The 18,350-nt window shown below is 41.0% G+C and overlaps 1 protein-coding gene across 3 annotated transcripts in view; it reads right to left on the bottom strand.

The window, feature by feature from the left end:
• DGKI (diacylglycerol kinase iota) overlaps nucleotides 1-18,350 on the bottom strand; it is a 383,824-nt gene that overhangs the window by 12,826 nt on the left and 352,648 nt on the right. For all 3 annotated transcript variants that reach the window (XM_023753493.1, XM_023753495.1, XM_023753494.1), the window contains 2 exons: nucleotides 5,969-6,006; nucleotides 2,408-2,528 (listed from right to left, as the gene is read on the bottom strand). In XM_023753493.1, the coding sequence (XP_023609261.1) occupies nucleotides 2,408-2,528; nucleotides 5,969-6,006 (159 nt within the window). The remainder of the gene's footprint in view (nucleotides 1-2,407; nucleotides 2,529-5,968; nucleotides 6,007-18,350) is intronic.

Genomic DNA, 18,350 nt, shown 5'->3' with positions numbered 1-18,350 from the left:
TGGGAAAAGTATTAGAGAAATACCATCTCATGCCTCATCACTCATGCCCCTGGGAAGACTCAACTGAGGAGAGGGTTTTCGTTTGTTTTTAGCATATGTATCAAATATTGCATGGGACATACCTATGCTAAAAAGGGGAGAAACTAGTTTAAGAACTTGTGATATTAAAGAACTGTTATTGCTAAGCAACCTTAGGACCCAGAACCAAGGGAAATATAAAAGCTGAGCTCCAAGGATTTCAGGTAGATCAGTAGTTCAGGACATTGAGAAGGCAGGGTCATCATTTCCAGGTGAAGAGGATGGAGAACAGGGGAGGGTGGTAGATGAAATTCGGACACAATTGATTTGTAGCTCCTTCCATGAAGCAGTGGGCTCTATTCCCCCCTCCCTTTGTCGGGACCAGCTGTGACTTGTTTTGACTAACGGAATGCTGCAGAGGATGCAGAACTTTCCAGTCCGGCCTCAAGGTGTCCCGAAGCTTTCATTCTCTCCTTCTGAAACCCTAGGACCATCATGCTGTGAAGAAGCCTGAGATGAAAAACCAGGCACAGAGAAAGACTCAGGTGTCCTGGCCATTCCAGCCACCCCAACTGAGAGCCCCAAACATGTGACAGGGTCTCTCTCTTCTGTACAGATTCAGTCAAAATTGTAGCTGGTTACAGCCTCGTGAGTAAGAGACCCAGGGAGATGCCCACAGGTAACGGATACAGAGAAGAACCTGGAAGTAGGGGAAGTGCTAGTTCTTCAGGAGAGGTAAAGCAAGAGAGAGGGAGAGAGGGTTCCTAACCTGTGTTATCACTCAACTAGGTACCAGTGGCTCACCTAACTCCAGAGAGGGCATGTAAGTGCTGAGTAGCCTAAGGATGCGAACAAGCACTCAATCTCATTGGGTAAAGGGCAAACTAGAAAGAAAGGATTGAGAATGATCTAGAAGACAGCAACTACAGCCAAGCCTGCATGGCTTAGAGGTTGTGTTGATCTATGAACCAGGAGGTCACAGTCTGGGCCCTGGCGGCCTATGGATGATTTTCTCTCATCAGTGATGTTTCTATTTCTCTCCCCCTCTCCCTTTCTCTCTGAAATTTATATTAAAAAAAGAAAGAAAATGAAAAACAAAAACATAAACAAGATGGCAACCTTACAAGACCCTTGTAAAAAAAAATGAAAAAAATAATAAGATGGCCACCTTACAAGACCTTTGTAAAGATTCGATGATGTATTTAGTAAAAGCATCTGGCATAGAAATGTGCTTGATAATGGTAACTGTGTTTTCTATTTGTAGCTTTGCAATATGACTTAAAACATCTATGCAACTGTTTTAAATTTAATTATGCCTATGATTATGATATTTTTTTTTCTTTAGCCTGCAATTGCTTGAAAACAGTGACTGTATTTTATTTGTATGTGTGTACTGGTCTACAACATGTAGTTCTTATTAGGCACTCCACAAATATTTGTTGAATGATTAACTGAATGAATGAATGAATGAAATAAGATGTTTGCTAAACTGAATTAAAAGAAGAGCAGGAACAAGTGTGAATATCTACTATGCTTTCTATTTACAGCCCAAATTTGGATGCAAAGAGGGTTGGCCACAGGCTCACTGCTAGGGCTCACAGCAAAGCTTCCAGGATCTCTTAGAGCTAAAGACTATTCCACTCTCTCCTGTGAAAACAGTCAAGCCAGGCAGATCCTCCCCCCCCCCCTATTCCTGTTCTTTGTCCTAGAAACACTATAAACAAGGAAAGCTGTTACGAATGGTCAAGATGTGGTATTCAGCACATGTGTGTATCCCTCTGAAAGGCTTTTAGAGGAAGATGCTAAAAACTGCAAGATGCTTCCAGCAAATGATATAACATCAAATTAGAGATGCAGGAGGAAGCTGCCAGGGAGGTGAGCATGTCCTGCCGCAGAGGACGTGAGGATACCAGACGTTTCCGAGAGAATGAAGTGTGACTTGAGTTGAAAAGATGAATGAGATTCAAAGAGCAAAAAATAAATAAAAGACTAGAAAGACAGGATAAATACTCTCATTAATCCTGAGAATGATTGGCTACAAATATAGATTAGATACTTGTCCCAACCAGTTAACTTTCCAAAACATAAAAGATCTTCCCCAAACAATAAAGCATATTATCCAGGCTGCATTGGTTTTTGTACATTATTTTTTTAATGAATACGCCCCCAAGTACCCTGTAATGATCTTGATATGAAAATTATTTCTACTCATTGACTGGCTAAGGGTACCCCATGGCTGAGTGGTCTACTACAATCCTGCTGTCTCAAATAATCAGAGAGAGTCAGCTAGAAGTTGGAGAGCATTTCCACCATTCTGAAGACGGCCTGGGTGGAAGTCAACTTACTAATTCAATCTGTTTGCTGGGTAAGTGATCTTGTGCCTACTCACCGTGATCAAGGATATATTTCACAATTTCCCCGTTGCCGGTTTTAGCTGCGTGGTGAAGGAGTGAACAGTGGTCTGGTCCCTGAATTAGCAGACTGCCTCCATTTTTATAGCTTTCTATTAGCTGAAAAAGAGACAGATAAAAAGAAGCTCAGACCGAGGCCGGAACAAGGGAAACAGCTCACTGGTGATAAAATAAGAACAATGCAGCAAACCACAAATGTTTCTAGCCTCAGAGGACACAGACACGTCAGAGAGATGAAGTAATCTTCCTCGATTGTGTGATAACTCAAATAGATGGCCAGTGTCTCACTAATTCCTGAGAGGGCATATAACTCCTGAAATATACCGAATCACTTATTTATTTTCCTGTGTGTGTTTTTTTTATTTGTGCCTATTCCAAGGGAGTGGAGGGTAGAGAAGAGAATGTTTTCCTACTTTGGCTCAGCTTTTTCTTGAAAGAATAATTATAGGCTTGAAAGAATAATTATAGGCAGGATTAGTGTGGTGTCTGGTAGGTAACTCCTTTCCTGTCCCTCAGTTTTTCTTTAATCTCTAATAAACCTAGCTCCATAGAAGCTCCTTTCCATTTCCCTGTGAGAGATCATGCACGCGAGCACACAGCATACACACACCCACACACAGGTATAGCTCCCTTCTTCATCCAGGTCTGCAGCCCAGCCTGCATGCACTCTGTTAATCACCCAGCACCTACTCAACAAGGCTAGAGGTGATCTGCAGGATGAGAAAACGATTCAGAGAACATAGTAGTAGAAACTCAAAATACCTAAAATCTGAAACAGACTAGGGGAAAAAACAGATTTTGCATCTTGAGAATAAGGTAGCTAATGAGGACACAGTCTAAGTTTATGAAATATTAAACATTATAGAAAGTGTAAATGGGTCCCTATTCTCTAAACTATGATATATCAGGATAAGAAGAGCCTTTTGGAGCTTCTAAAATGTAGTTTTAAGACAAATGCCAAACAAATAACCCAGCAGGCAATAAGCAAAAGGAATGTGTCTACCACCAAGAAGTTAGATGGCACATTATAAAAAAATCAACATCTCCTACGGTTCAAAGTTCAAGCTTCTACTCAAATGCAGCCATAGCACTGCAATGTGTCAGATGCCAGGGAAGCAGATGAGGACAACACAGCCACTGGCCTCAAAGACCTCACAGTCCATGGGAGAGACAGATGTGGAAAGAATTATACCGGAATAGGGAGGACCATGATGGGCTACCATGGAGCACCAGGAAAGCATGAAGTGGGGGGTGGAAGACTTCCTAGGAAATAGATTCAAAAAAGAGTAGTTGAATGGAAATCAGGAACTTTCACCCTACACCAGGGCAGTAGGAAGAAGCAGCTAATAGTTTTCAGGTTAAGAGAAAACTAAGAGAATCCTGTTCTGTTTCACTGCATTGTCTCACAGTGACAGTCCCTTCCCTGGAACAGGTCCACAAGGGATTCGGCTCAACCAAGTAGCACAGACCCAATCCATCAGCTGCCTTGATTCTGCCTTTCTGTGGTGTTTTTAGACACTGAGCAGTAAGTTAGTCCTTGGGCATCTCATGCAGCCCAGCTGCTCAAGACAGCTTTCCCACTGGGATGGCTCCTGGGGTCTTTTGTTTTCTGCTGATTTGTGTATTCTCTCTCTCTCTCTCTCTCTCTCTCTCTCTCTCTCTCTCTCTCTCTCACGCACACACACATACACACACACACACAGCCAGTTTAATATTTAATATTGATTTTTGCTTTCTACATGGGATAGAAAAATGAAAGAAAATGGAGAAGAAAAAATGGGAGAAGAAAAATACTAGAAAAAACGTAAGAAAGAAAAAGAAAAGACTAAAAAAATACAACCCACCTAACTCCCCTATATTTCATCTCTCAGAAACAAGGTATTCTTGCATTCTTTCTTAGCCATTTTGGAAATAATTGCAAAGAGAATGTAATAAGACAACTGGCTGAATATAGTTATTTCCTATATCTCAAATAATTCTCTATTAAGTACAAAATATTGTGGCGATATTCCCACAGACCTGGAAAATTCATTGCCTAGACTAAAATCACGTACAAAATAAAATGAAAAGGTTTCAAATGCACCATTTCCAGGATTACATGTTGAAAGATGGCTGTTTATCAAGATGCTTGCAACTGTCTCACCAACTGTTTTCTGCTAGCAACCTGTTAAAAATGGAGCGGAGGGCCAGGCTGTTATAGCTCAGTGGTTGAAGCATCGACCTATGAACCAAGAGGTCAAGGTTTGATTCCCTGTCAGGACACATGCTCCGGGTGCGGGTTTGATCCCCAGTAGGGGGCGTGCAGCAGGCAGCCGACCATTCTCTCTCCTTGATATTTCTATCCTTCTCCCTTCCTCTTTCTCTAAAATCAATAAAAACCTATTTTTAAAAATAAATGGAGCACAGAGGGTCTCAGTTTATTCGACAGTTGTGCCTCAGAAGAAACTGAATTCAATGGCAGTGTTTCTCAGCTTTCTTTAAGGCTTTTGGTTCCTGGATCTGCAATGGCACCATCCTCCACAGGCTGGTGAGGAAGGCATAGCCTGGGCCCTTAGGGAGCTGCCCATATTACAGAGCCGATCAATGCCAGTGTGGGCTTTACAAGGATATATGGGCAGTCATAAGCCCCAATGCCTGAAAAGGATATGGGACCAACTATAGCTTTTAGAATAGTTATAAACTGTACTATACTTTATAACAAATATTTACATTTCTACTATGTCTAGCTCTTAAAAAGACTAACACTATGCTAATAAAATAGCCAACACTTTAGAGTCCTTTCTATGTAATAGGAATAGTCAAGAGCTTTACTTGTCTTATTACATTTGATCCTCACAAAGTGAAGAGAGAGGCAATGCTATTATTCCATTTTAGAGATGATGAAACTGAAGTACAAAGATAAATAGTTGTTCAAAATCATGCATATAGGGAATGGCAGGGCCGAGATCTGAACTCTGGCGGTCTGACTTCAGAATTGGCATTCACTCTAGAGGCAGTGGTGGACACTTCCTTCCCTCTGAATTAAAATTCACCAGAAAGCAAAAGAACAAATTAAACTGTTTTGGTTTACCATGATTCCCAAAATACAAAACTGTAATAATGTTGGAAGACATAGGCTCTGGCCTGAGGAATGTATTTCTGGTTGCTGACCAGATAATTCTTACACATGCATTTATTTCAAGACCTGTCTAAAAAGAAATCTTTAAACTTCCAATATCAGCTTTCAGAGAACAGGAATTCTGGGCACTGTGAGCACTGTATCCTGGGGACATGCAGTCCATTTTTACTAGTGAAGGCAAATTGCATGGTTATCTTACAGAAACCTTTTGCGGTTAGGAAGCATGGAGATGCTGGGAGGACTCCCCTAATCCTCTCTGTTTAATTCTAAAAAAAAAAAAAGCATCCTTCCTCTTTCTACTCAGCCAGCACAGGCAGGGGGTCTGATAAATGACATATGGGCTCATGAAAGTTTGGTGTGAAATGATGTTGACCTGAAGTTCTTAAAAATCAGCAAAAAATTTGGTAGGAAGATGTCTTACCTTCATAAGATCACCAGTTATTACTGCCTGCAAAATTGCTGTGAAAGACAAAAGAGAGATGTCTCATTAGTAGAAGACCCTCTCCTTAAAATACTAAAAATGTCTGGATCCATATTTTGCATACATAGTCTACAGTGGAGGCAGGACCAGGGAAGGAGAAACATGCCAAAGGTTGAATCTTGGAATAGACTAAGGTCTTCTTTGCAGCCCTTCCCTACCTGGGTCCCATCCCCTGTATAATTCTAGAGCCTACCAGAGTCTCCTCTGGCCCTGGTACAACAAAGAGAACATGAAATTTGGAGTCACACAGATTGGGTTCAGATCTTAACTCTGACACAAGCTGTGGAACACTGAGTGAACCATTTAACCCCTCTGAACCTCAGTTTCCCCATCTGTAAAACAGCAAGTCCAAATCTTTTAGGACTCCTGAAAGGATCAATTAAATCATATAAACATTTCTAACTCATCCACTGATGCCTAATCATCATTGTTTTTCTCCCTTCTTTCCATTTCCTTCCACTCTGTCCTCATGGGGTTCAAAAAATCACCAGTAATTTGCTGGTGTGTTTTGTAATGATAAATAAATACCCACTGCTATGGAAATAAAGGGGACTAGAAAGAGTGAAGAGGAACCACATATATTTTAATTATGTTTTGAAGAAAATAGTCATGTGTTAAGCATCTAATTCAATGGTGACTCTTACAGAAAGAATTCCAGAAGTCTTGGTTAACCTAAACTAATTGTCCTTGGAGGAAAAATAGAAGTGTATGTGCATGTCATGTGGGGTGTAGAAGAGGAATGAGAAAATATGACTGATAAAAGAGGAACAGAATATACCTATGTCTAAGGGCAATTATGGTTTCTAGAGGGATTATATGCAATAGGTTGGAAATGGTGGCTTTCGAAATATAAATACCTAAAACTACACCAAAGATAGATTATTTTAGGCTTTCATGTCACAAAAATTTAGAAGAAAATAATGTATTTTTCAAAGTGTCAATTTATTGTTCTTGTTTGAGTAATCTCTCATTATAAGGTTAGCCAACAACTCAGTATCATGCATCAAAGTACATGGAGCCTTTGACAGGCCCTGAGCAAAGCCCTCCAAACTTCCATACGAGCATTTACGAGCCCTGAGGGACCAGAGGCAAAGGACCAGAGGCATGTTAAACTCATCCACTGGCCCACGATGCAGTGCCTTCCCTCTGATCAAAGCAGAAGCCTTGAAAACCCGTGAAAATGATGAGGGCTGCTTGAACACGGAGGAAGAAGGAAGAAGAAAGAATAGAGGAAAAGGGGGGAACAGGAAAGAGAGGGAAGAATGTTTCCATAACAAGCTGTAAGCAACATACTCATTCCATCTCCCTAAGGCACATGCACAATGCTGTGTACATCTCAATGCACAACAGTTAGTTGTTGGACGGTCTGAAAAGATGGCAAAGGGAAAGGAGAAAAGGAGAGAGATAAAAATAAGACAAAAGGAGTTAATAAAATATTAGGTCAAAAGAACCTAAGAAAATGTGTCTCATTCTTCATATTATGGATGGACACTGGGGTTCAGAGTAAAGTGACTCTCTTGGGGCACAGAGCTAGTGGTCGTCCAGTCATCACCATCATGCAGGTCCCTGTGTCCAGTCCAGGTCTCTATCTAGTGCCCTCCTTGAGCTCACAATGCAAGGTCTACTAGAGGCATATAGAAAATAGAAGAAAATAGTCTCTATAGGTTATAAAGCTTATAGTGTTGTGGAAGAGGCACTGGATTGGAGTCTTAATTCTAATATCTGTAATTTACTAGATAAGTTTAACAGCTGTCCTGCTCATCTCTCTGTAGTAGGGATAAAACAAACAAACAAAAAAGCTTTATAAACAGATATGTAATATTACCAGAGGGGTAGCTTTCAGGACTTTTGAGACTATCCATGAAAATGGCATGCAAACACTTCAGAAAGGAGCCTAGCAACAGGGTAAAATTGGTGTGTGGAGTCAAGCAGACATAGCTCTGTTAATACAGTGCCCATCAGGTGAAGGCACAGCTGAAGGAGCCAAAGGGACGCTGTGTAACTCCAAGATGTAAAGCCTACCTCAGAGGCAGGGAGGGAGAGGCCGAAGAAAATATTAGTGATTGCAAGTATAAGAAAACAAATCAGCTTGGACTTTTATGCTACAGGATGCTCTCTTCACTGAAGTAGATTACCCATATTAGGAAAGAATTGAGGTAAGGGAAATTGCCTGAGCGGGCAGTTAATGCAGAGCTGAAACTCACACACACTTGTTCAAAGCTGCATACAGCCTATGGTTTTCAAGATCATATTAAAACCTTTCCCAGAAATTAAAAGAAAAAAAAGAGAAATAGAGGAAAAAAGTAATAAAGGAGAGAGAAAAGAAAAATGAATTCATTAGCTTAAAGCACTTGTGTAATAAAATTTGGTGTAAGTAATAAATCAAGACAATGAAGGAATTCCCCAGGACCAAGTCTATTTAAGTAAAAAGTAAACGGAAGGAAGGAAGAAAGGGTGGAAGAAAGGGAGGGGAGAAGGAAGGAAAGGGGAGAGGGAGGGAAGGAGGGAGGAAAGAAGAGAGGAAGGAAGGAAGGAAGGAAGGAAGGAAGGAAGGAAGGAAGGAAGGAAGGAAGGAAGGAAGAAAGGAAAGAAGGAAGGAAGGGGAAGCAGGAGGGGGATTTATTGGCTAACTTTGGAGTTCAAAAAGAGTTTCTTAGATGAAGTAAAGCTTAAGCCAACACTTCCATGATAAGTAGAAGTAATTAGCAAAGGAAGTTTGGAAAATTCTTGCAAAATAAAGGTAGGATATGAACAAAGACCTGGAAGTTACAAGTCATGGTGTCTGAGGGAACCTGCAAAGAGCTGCATGTGAGCACATTTGAGGTGGAGAGTGGTCTCAGGCAATGGGCCACAGTCGCAGGGACCACTCCAGTGAGCACCATTTATGTCAGGAGAAGGCACTTGGACTTTATCTCAGGGATGAGACGCTATTGAAGAGTTAAAAGTACATGAATGTTCTTAAGCATGCCAGTGTGACTCTGCTCCTCCCCTCCTAGAAACCTGCTCTCAGCTCATGTTCTCCAGATTGCCCACATTATAGCCCCTTCAGTTTCTACCCCAGACTCATCACAAGCATTGTGATTTATGTCTGTTCATTTCCAACAGCCTCCCAGCTTAAAGTCCACAAGAGGAGGTAGAAGATCATATAACAGAATCATAACCACGAATAATTTCCAATTGCACTGGAGATAGAAAGCATGAATATTTATTTTAAGTCAAGCAATACACCCAAGGGTAGCTATTATGCAAACATTATTAAGCACAAGGCCCACTTCTCTCTCCTGATTAATGTCCTTCCCCATGAACACTGTTGTTGAAAATTTCCTCTGCATTAAGAAAGCCTGAATCCATTAGTCGCAACTCCAGATAATAACCTTCTGAAAGATCGAGCTCAAAAACAAATAATTGAGTTGTTCTGATTATAGTATTATCCCTTATTATTTCTTGAGCTCTGAGCTTGCCTTCTTGCCTTTCTTAAAATTCCTTTACACTGAAGAAGCAATGCCCCGAGTGCAAAGAAGCAAAAGAAGTCAAATTATTAACGGAACAAAAGGTTGATAAGTAAATGAATAAATTCCTGGACAATTAACATCACATAAACTTACGTAGTTAGACAGAAATGTAAGTGGGTAGAGAACTGAGAACTGTGTCATTTTTAGAGGTTAGAAGTTGAATCATTAGTTCACATGAAATGATTTCTTTTTCCTTCAGTGCTATGCCTTCCCAAAAATGGCTATCCAGTAAACATCCCAAGGCAGAATACTAGAACTGAGAAGTCAAGATGGCCAGGAAGGAATCTGTTTCCAGTCTCTGTTCCTGAGACCTGGATTGCCCAGAGTCAAGACATCCTCAGACATCCATGCATGGAAGAAAAAATGGCCTCTCCCCTGGAATCAGTGTAGGGACAAACCAGTCCACGGGGCCACTGGCTGGCCTGCCTGCTCCTGCCATGCCAAACCCTGTCAAGGATGTGGAAGTACAGTGGGGCCTTGACTTACAAGTGTCCCGACTAACGAGTTTTTCAAGATACGAGCCGTCTCTCGGCTGATTTTTTGCTTTGAGTTGCGAGCTAAAATTCGGGTTACGAGCCAGCTTCAGATACCCCACCGCTAGTTGGCGCAGCGAACGTCACAGTGAACGCCACAACATCAGCCCAGCATCACGTGTCTCACTCGTTCACTTTAATGATTTGACATACGAGTAATTTGAGTTTCGAGCTCGGTCATGGAACGAATTAAACTCGTAAGTCAAGGCCCCACTGTATAACTACAAAATACACGCCATCCTCTCAGGGAACTGACATTTTGGCAAGAAATCCAAACTAGGAAGGGATATATTGTAATTGAATCTAGACTTATACTGACTGAGTTTAAGCCATTAACTAGATATAACCTTGGGTTAGTTACCAAGCTTCAGTTCTCTTATTAGGAAAATGGAGATCAAGTGATTTCTTTTGAGCCTCTGCCTTGCAAATAAGCTAAAGGAACAGAGAATCTGACCATTACAGTCTTCTGTGTAGAACACCATGGAATGCTGATTTTTTAAACCCATTACACTGAGAAAGCACCATTTTGCATCTGTGAGATGAGGTTAGACGAAGGCCAATTACAGCTCTAGAATTTGGCGTAGGACTACTTCCATAGGGATAGTTTACAGCTGTGATTCTTGCTTTGCAGATGAAAATATTTAAGAACAAAACATACACAGAACTTGGCAAAGCCACATATATGTTTGTAATTCTCTATAAATCAACTGAAATAACTACATTATTATATATCAAATAGAGTTTCAATAAAATAGAGTCTATTGAAAAATTTTAATCTTTCAGGTTCAGTTACTTTCTAATTTTTAAATAATTTTATTGCCAAATTATCTTCTCCTAATGACAGAAATCACCAAAATATATTTTTTTAATTCTGGAAAAAATTAAAAGTAAAAACAAAAACCATTGAACAAAGAGAGGCTTGCGGAGACTCAGGGGGCAAAATCAGTTGACTCATTGGGAATCATAAATATATATCTAACTTTGCCAAGTTCTGCATATATTTTACTCCTAAATATTTTTATCTGCAAAGCAAGAATGACAGCCTAAAATGACCCTTTCAGATGTTGTCATATTCCACATTCTGCAGCCATATTTAGGCTTGGGCTAACCCTCTCCATTCATAAATGAGGAAACTGGGCCTTGAGAAGTGACTTGACATTTCCAAGGTCACACAGTTAGAATCCAGCTCAGGAAAAGAGGGACTTTGGTTATTTTATTTTATTTTTTGTCTCTTTTATATTTTCTTTTCTTTTATTGTTTCTAACCTCTGGCTCACAGTTCTTTCCACCACGCAATTTCTCCTTGGTTTAACTTGGAGCAGGATGGACAAAAGTGAAAACAAATGGCCCCAAATAAAAGTTTCATGAATTCATCACCTACAAAAGGAAGTCAATTTGTGGCTTTCAGTGGCAATTCTATTATGCCAAAGGAGACACTGAATAGTGAGCACACCAGGGCAAATGCTATGTTTACATTTTCCTCGAGCTCAACATCACTGGAGTCTTCATACTTTTCCTTTATTCAAAGTTACTTACTGCTGAGCCACCAGAAAGCTGGCGCTGACAGCTGCCCAAGCACCCACTTCTGTGACGTCCATATTCTGCATAGATTTTCCACAGCAGACTTATTTTTCTGCTTTATGAGCAGCCAACACCCACAGTACATGAGCAACGAACTGTGAAGGCTTAGTTCCCCAAAATGAAATTTAAGATAATCATCAAACACAGCAAAGGTAATCTAACACACACACTGTGATTATGCTAATTAGGCATAGATGAGAAACAGTTTGTGAAAATGACTGTAATTAATATTATTTTGCATAGTCATATCAAACAAGTCTAAGATGAGGTGAGAGAAAGGAGCATTTAAATATTTCTAAAGACCTCTGCATTTTAATCGAGGCCTAGAGGAGGTTTTGAAAGTTGATAATAAGATATGTGTCAAGTTATTTGTTAATAATAATAGGTTAAAATTCTGAAAGGTTTTTTATAATATAGTAAAGTTCCAAGATTATTCTTATAATAATAAACACATTTGTATCAGTTCTCTGTTAGCAAACCATCCCAAAACATAGATGTTTAAAACAACAATGGTTTATTTTGATCAAAAATGTGCAATTTGGGCTGGATTCAGCAGAAACAGTTTGTCTTTGTTCCACCTGGCATCAGCTGGGGCAGCCACACTGAAAGCTGAGAGATCCACTTTCAAAATGGTAACTGAGTGCTGGCTTCAGCTGGGAGCTTTGGTTCCTCTTGTGTGGGTTTCCTCAGGCTGCTTGGGCTTCCTCCTGAAATGGTGGCTGAGTTTCAAAAGCAACCTTCATAAGGAGAGCCTAATGGAAGTCATGTTGCCTTGGAAATCACATGGTATCACTTTGCTGTCATCTCAACTTTGCCCACATTCAGGAGAGAGGACGTAGACCCCATATCTTAATGGAAAGAGTGTCAAAGTCATATTGAAGAAGACTGTGGGATGGATGATAAGGTGATGGCCATTTGGGGAAAATACAATCTGTCTCATCACACCTGTGCATTGTGATGTCCATTGAGTCAGAGGATTTGCTGACTTCCAGGGAAGGCCACGAACAGGAAAAGGCCTTTGCTACCTGTGCCACTGTAGGAGTGTATTTTGCATATAATATCATCTGTTTTATGTCCTGAGTATCTCAGCAGAAAAATAAAAGAGGCTGAGAATTGCTCATCTGAAGGACCAGCTTTTTGCAGCAGGAAGAAGAAAGATAAGAAGAAGACCAGGCAGACAGACAATTGTTTGTAGAATTGAATTAGGAATTCTATCTAAGGGAGCTCAATCCAGAATCTCCTTTTAATAATCAGATGTGAGAGAAGAGACTGCTTGGCTAGAGGAGGCAGGAGAGGAGGGAAGAATCACCCACTGAACTCTAGTCCTTTATCCCTCACACTCAGCCTACCAGCTTCCCCTCCATCGCCGAAATATGGAGGATGCAGAGCACACATCTGACAGATCTTATTATCCTCTTATCATCATTGGGATTAATCCATCAGTGGCAACTAAAAGGCCATTCAATGCGGCAGTGGTCTAATATTCAAACACCACCTGTGCCAAATCTCTCTTAAAGTATAACCATAGATGGGAGACAAGACATAAATAGGTTTTGCTTCTGTCTAATGACAGAGTTAATCCTCCCCTTCGATTAGTCCCTGCTAAGTGAATGCGTGAATGTATATGGGTTCTTTCCCTCTGCCGCAGCAATCCTTTTGAAGCTACTATTAGCATGGAAGAGGTTTCCTGTTTGGAGAACAAACAAACAGCTCCCATCCAGTGTTCGCTCCTGGCAGAAAAACTCCACCTTGCTGCCAGAGGCCCGGGACAGTTCCCTTCCGAAACAGTCCCTTCCCCTTCCCTTATTCACCCCTGGAATTGGCTAGAAACAGTGCAGGGACCAGATGTCTCTCCCCAAATCCCATTTGTTTATGTGTTGTTGTGAAATTGTTCTTTGGTTGTTTCACATACCCAAGTCCCATCACTGCAATTAAGCCACAAGCACGAGAACCGGGATTTGATTGATTATTTTTTCTTGGTTTTATCCAGACTTCATCCTTCACTGAAAACTTCTTAGTACAGGAAGTATGTGAAGTACTTAATAAATACTTGGTAGATACCGGTGGCCTGGTGATTCAACTGGCTGTCATTTCAATATTCTTTGAACCCTGGACCAAGGAAGATGTTCCAGGAGGTAAAAGAGACCCACCTGACTGGCCCCTGCTGAACCTAGTCATCAATTTGGGGGTTGGAAATGTTTTAAAATCTTTTTGGTGTCTAATGGTGCTTATCAGATGCACTGAAATACCATAGCAAATATCTCACCAGATCAGAACTGCTTATATTACGCATCAAACCAGAGTCCTATACTAAGCAATAATGCATGCTACTTCCTAGAACATCAGTAGCAAGCTTGGATCAGTGTTACAACAAATTTTATGGGTTAATTTTTTTTAATTTTTTTTTTTGAGCATTAGGTGAGTGAAGACAGGTTCACAGGTTCAGGGGCCAATTGGATTCACATTCTTCCGCTGTCACAGTATGTTACTTTCATCCAGTTGTGTAAAATTTGTGCCAACAGTCAGAGGGGGACCAGAAAGGTTGGGGAATATATCTTCTTAAGAATCTATACAATTGAGGAGAAACCAAGATGGCGGTATAGGTAAATACCTGAAATTGCTGCCTCACACAACCACTTCAAAAATACAACTAAAAGACAAAACGGACATCATCCAGAACCACAGGAAGGCTGGCTGAGTGGAAATTCTACAACTAGAAGGAAAGAGAAAAGCACACTGAGACTCAGAGAGGTGCGGAAGTAAAGTGCAGAGGTATGGAGGCGCAGGTGGAAAGGGCTGGCAACTGAGGACATGGTTGTCTTTTTCAATCAGGAGGGAGTCTCAAGCTCCCGACGGCTCTGAACTCCAGTTCCAGGCGAGTCGCTGGGGACCTAGACTCATACGGGGAGAAACTAGACTGTCTGGCATTGGTTGGAACTCGAGGGCGGCTTTCTCTCAGAGGTGCTTGCAGTGATTACCAGGACACTGAGACGAGGGGACTCTTAGGGTAGGACTGAGAATCAGCCATAGCTGTTTGCTCCACCCTGTTGATTCCCTGAGACCCCACCACACCCAAGCTGTGTGCAGAGGCTTTTGCATATGAGTGCCCTGGCCCTTTGCAATCTAAAATTACCTAACAAACTGCAGCTGGGTCAGAGAGACCCAGAACATCCAAAAGAAGGCCCAAGGCCCCACAGCAGCTTGGATTGCTTCACAGATGGGACTCATCTGGGCACCTCCAAACCCCAAACAAAGAAGAGGAATCTGCAGATCTCTCTGTAGCTCCTGCTGGGTAGCTTCAGGCAGAGGCTAAATTAGCACCTCCTTAGAGATCCAAGAGCCAGTGTACCCAGTGGTCAGAGTGGGACCATCCAGATTATAACTCCTCAGATCCATAAGGGAGACACTCAGGGGGCAGACTCAGTGAGCACCAAAGCCCTACTGAAGCAAGTCTTGCCCCATAAGGGTGTCTCCAGCACAGAAGTTCTCCCACCATAACCACAGCTGATTCTCACAGTCAATTGTCCTGGAGGTCAATTCCTCCCAGTGATACCTACAACAATCAAGGCTTAACTACAACAAGACTGTGCACAAAGCCCACAAAGGGGTGCACCAAGAGTGTCCACCTCAGGTAATTGGGGAGACTGAGCCACTGGGCCCTATAGGACACCTAGCACAGAAAGCCACTCTACCAACACAACAGGGAAGCAGCCAAAATGCAGATACAAAGAAACAGGTCACAAATGACAGAAATGGAGGAAAGCAAACTACTGGATATAGAGTTCAAAACCACACTTATAAGGTTTTTCAAGAATTTTCTAGAAACCGCTGATAAATTTAGTGAGACCCTCGATAAATCCAGTGAGACCCTCAAACATATGAAAAAGGACCAACTAGAAAGTAAGCATACACTTACTGAAATAAAGAATATTATACAGAGATCCAACAGCAGACTAGAGGATCAACAAGTGAATCTAAAATTCAAGTGAATAAATAATTTGATGAACAGAATAAACTGGTGAATATAATAGAATCAGGGGCATAGAAAGGGAGTGGACTTACAATTCTCAGGGGGGAAGGGGTGTGGGGGGTGCAGGAAGAGTCTGAATAAAAATCGTACACCTATGGATGAGGATAGTGAAGGGGGTAAGGGCAGAGGGTGGGGTGGGAACTGGGTGGAGGGGAGCTATGGGGGGAAAAAAGAGGAACAACTGTAATAATCCAAACAATAAAGATTTAATTTAAACAGCAACAAAAAAATCTACACAACTGCCCTGGCCAGGGTAGCTCAGTTGGTTAGAGCATCGTCTTGATACACCCCAGTTTTGGGCTCGATCCTGGGTCAGGGCACATAAAAGAATCAATCAATGAATGCATAAATAAAGTAGAATAACAAATAAATCTCTCCCTCTCTCTCTCATCAATTAAAAAAAAATTTTAAATCCTCACTAGAGAATATTTTTCCATTGACTTTTAGAGAGAGTGGAAGAGAGAGGGAACGACAGAGAGAAATATCAATGTGATAGAAACACACCAATTGATTGCCTCCTGCACGAGCCCTGACCAGGGCCCAGGCTAGGCGAGGTAAATGCCCCTGACGGGAATAGAACCCAGACCCTTAGGTCCCCAGGCCAACCTTTTATCCACTGAGCCAAACCAGCTAGGGCCAACTTAAAAAAATTTTAAAAACTATCTATACAACTCAAAATTAATGTTTTCTGTAGCAATGCTGTATTATCAACTTTGGATATAGTAGGTCAACATTTTTTTACATAGTACTACCTTCAAAAGTAATATCCAACTATTCCCTTAAAACTCAAAAAATATAAATTTATTTTTAGCATCAATATTACAGAATTCCTTCAACTATTTTTGTTCAATAAATGTTAAGCTTCCACCCTCAGGGAGGATTTTTCATATTTGTAAAAGTTTTTAAATCTGACTACACCTTACTAAAATTCATGAACCCAAAACAATTATAGTACACATAACACTCTTTGTCCTCCTTAACCTTTGAATCAAGTAATACCTATTAAAATGCTTAGTACATTGAAAACTACTTCAGCAATGTAAGAGATTTTAAAACAAAATTCAAGAATTCTCTCAAGGTCCTTTGTCCCCAGATTGTTGAGAAAATGTCATTGAGATCAACGGACTTTGTTTATTTCTGTTTTCCTGGCCTTTGGATGATAAAGCTCTAATCCTGAGAGGGTAAGAGAAGTAGAAGCACCAATAAATAAGGCCCTTGTGAGCCTCACAGATGAGCGGAAGGTACCAAGTCAGGGCCTTAGCACCTCATGACTTTCCTGGCGGATCTTAGAGATAGCATCAGGGCATCTGGCTGCATCCCTTCCCTCAAGGCCAGGCCGCATCCCTCCTGTGATAGGTCCCTGGCACTCATTTGATGTATTTAACAGTGTCCTTCAGGACCTCTAACAGGAACTTAGGTTGGAAAAGTGTGCTCATGTGTCCCTCAGTGATAGCTGTGCACAGAACGGATGCGGCCTGAAAGTGATGGATGGTGACTGGTTTTAACCGAACATCAAGACTGAATGGGAAATGGTGTTTCAGGCCGGGATCCAAGTACAAATAAATGTGTTCTGGAGCTTAAGAGATGATCGCTGTATGGGTCACCCGGCTCCAGGTGCACATGAAGCACCTTATCATCACCCAGCAGCACGCTGACCACTCAGTAACCTGAGGGCCTTTTTCAACCGAGAAGAACAGATTTAGCCAAAAACTAAATTGGAACAAAAGTAAAGCCAAGGAGGAGTTAATAGAGCAAAGGTCACTTTCAGAGACATACACCAGCAAAATGCCCATGTAGCAAAAAGTGTACAATTTAAAATAAAGATAAAACTGTAGGGCCTGCTTTCACTCATAAGTGTAAATATAGATGGGATAATTTGTACTTGAAATTCAGTTATAATAGGACACTAATTTTGAATCTTCCCTATAATGTCAGCATACGACAGATATTAACTGAAATGTAGAAAAAGTAAGCATTTTATTTCATTGACATGAAAAGTCTTTCACTTCAATGCTATGCTAAATTGACTAAGCAATAACACCTTAGAAGCAAGAATCATAAAGTAAATGGTTAGTTCAGAAGCTTGCTCAAAAGATCCAAAATAGAATAGGCTTCAGTATATGAATAAAACCTTAATGATATTTATTACAGAGCAGATTTTACTGTCCAGTTGCTGTGAAGAGAAATAAAATAAAGATAAAATCTTCATTCTCTGTAGTAATGCATATACTCTTTTTTTAAAATTTATTTTAGAGAAAGAGAGAGAGACATTGATTTGTTGTTCCACTTATGTACGCATTCATTGGTTGATTCTTGTACGTGCCCTGACCGGGGATCAAACGCACATCCTTAGCATATCCGGCTGATGCTCTAACCAACTGAGCTACCCGGCCAAGGGGTGATGCATATACTCTTAAGCAAGAAAAGTAGGAGTCTCTATAAAGTCCGACATGTGTATTTACACATCCAAATGTAGCCCCTGGTTGCCTAAGAAATAGGGAAATGGATTGAGAGATTCCTTAGGGAAGTTGCAAGATATTTTTCATAAGGGGAAGATGAGCATTGACAGAAAAGATGGGACCAGCCAGCGGAGAGGCATGGAGGAAGAAGTGATAAGCAGTTTCACGTGATAAAGAGGGATGTCTGAAATGGGGTAGGATAAGTGAG

The sequence above is a fragment of the Myotis lucifugus genome, unplaced genomic scaffold, assembly GCF_000147115.1.
Source record: "Myotis lucifugus unplaced genomic scaffold, Myoluc2.0 scaffold_46, whole genome shotgun sequence".
NCBI classification, from domain to species: domain Eukaryota; kingdom Metazoa; phylum Chordata; class Mammalia; order Chiroptera; family Vespertilionidae; genus Myotis; species Myotis lucifugus.
Note: the sequence above shows the minus strand (reverse complement) of the source record. Positions and strands in the feature narration are given on the sequence as shown.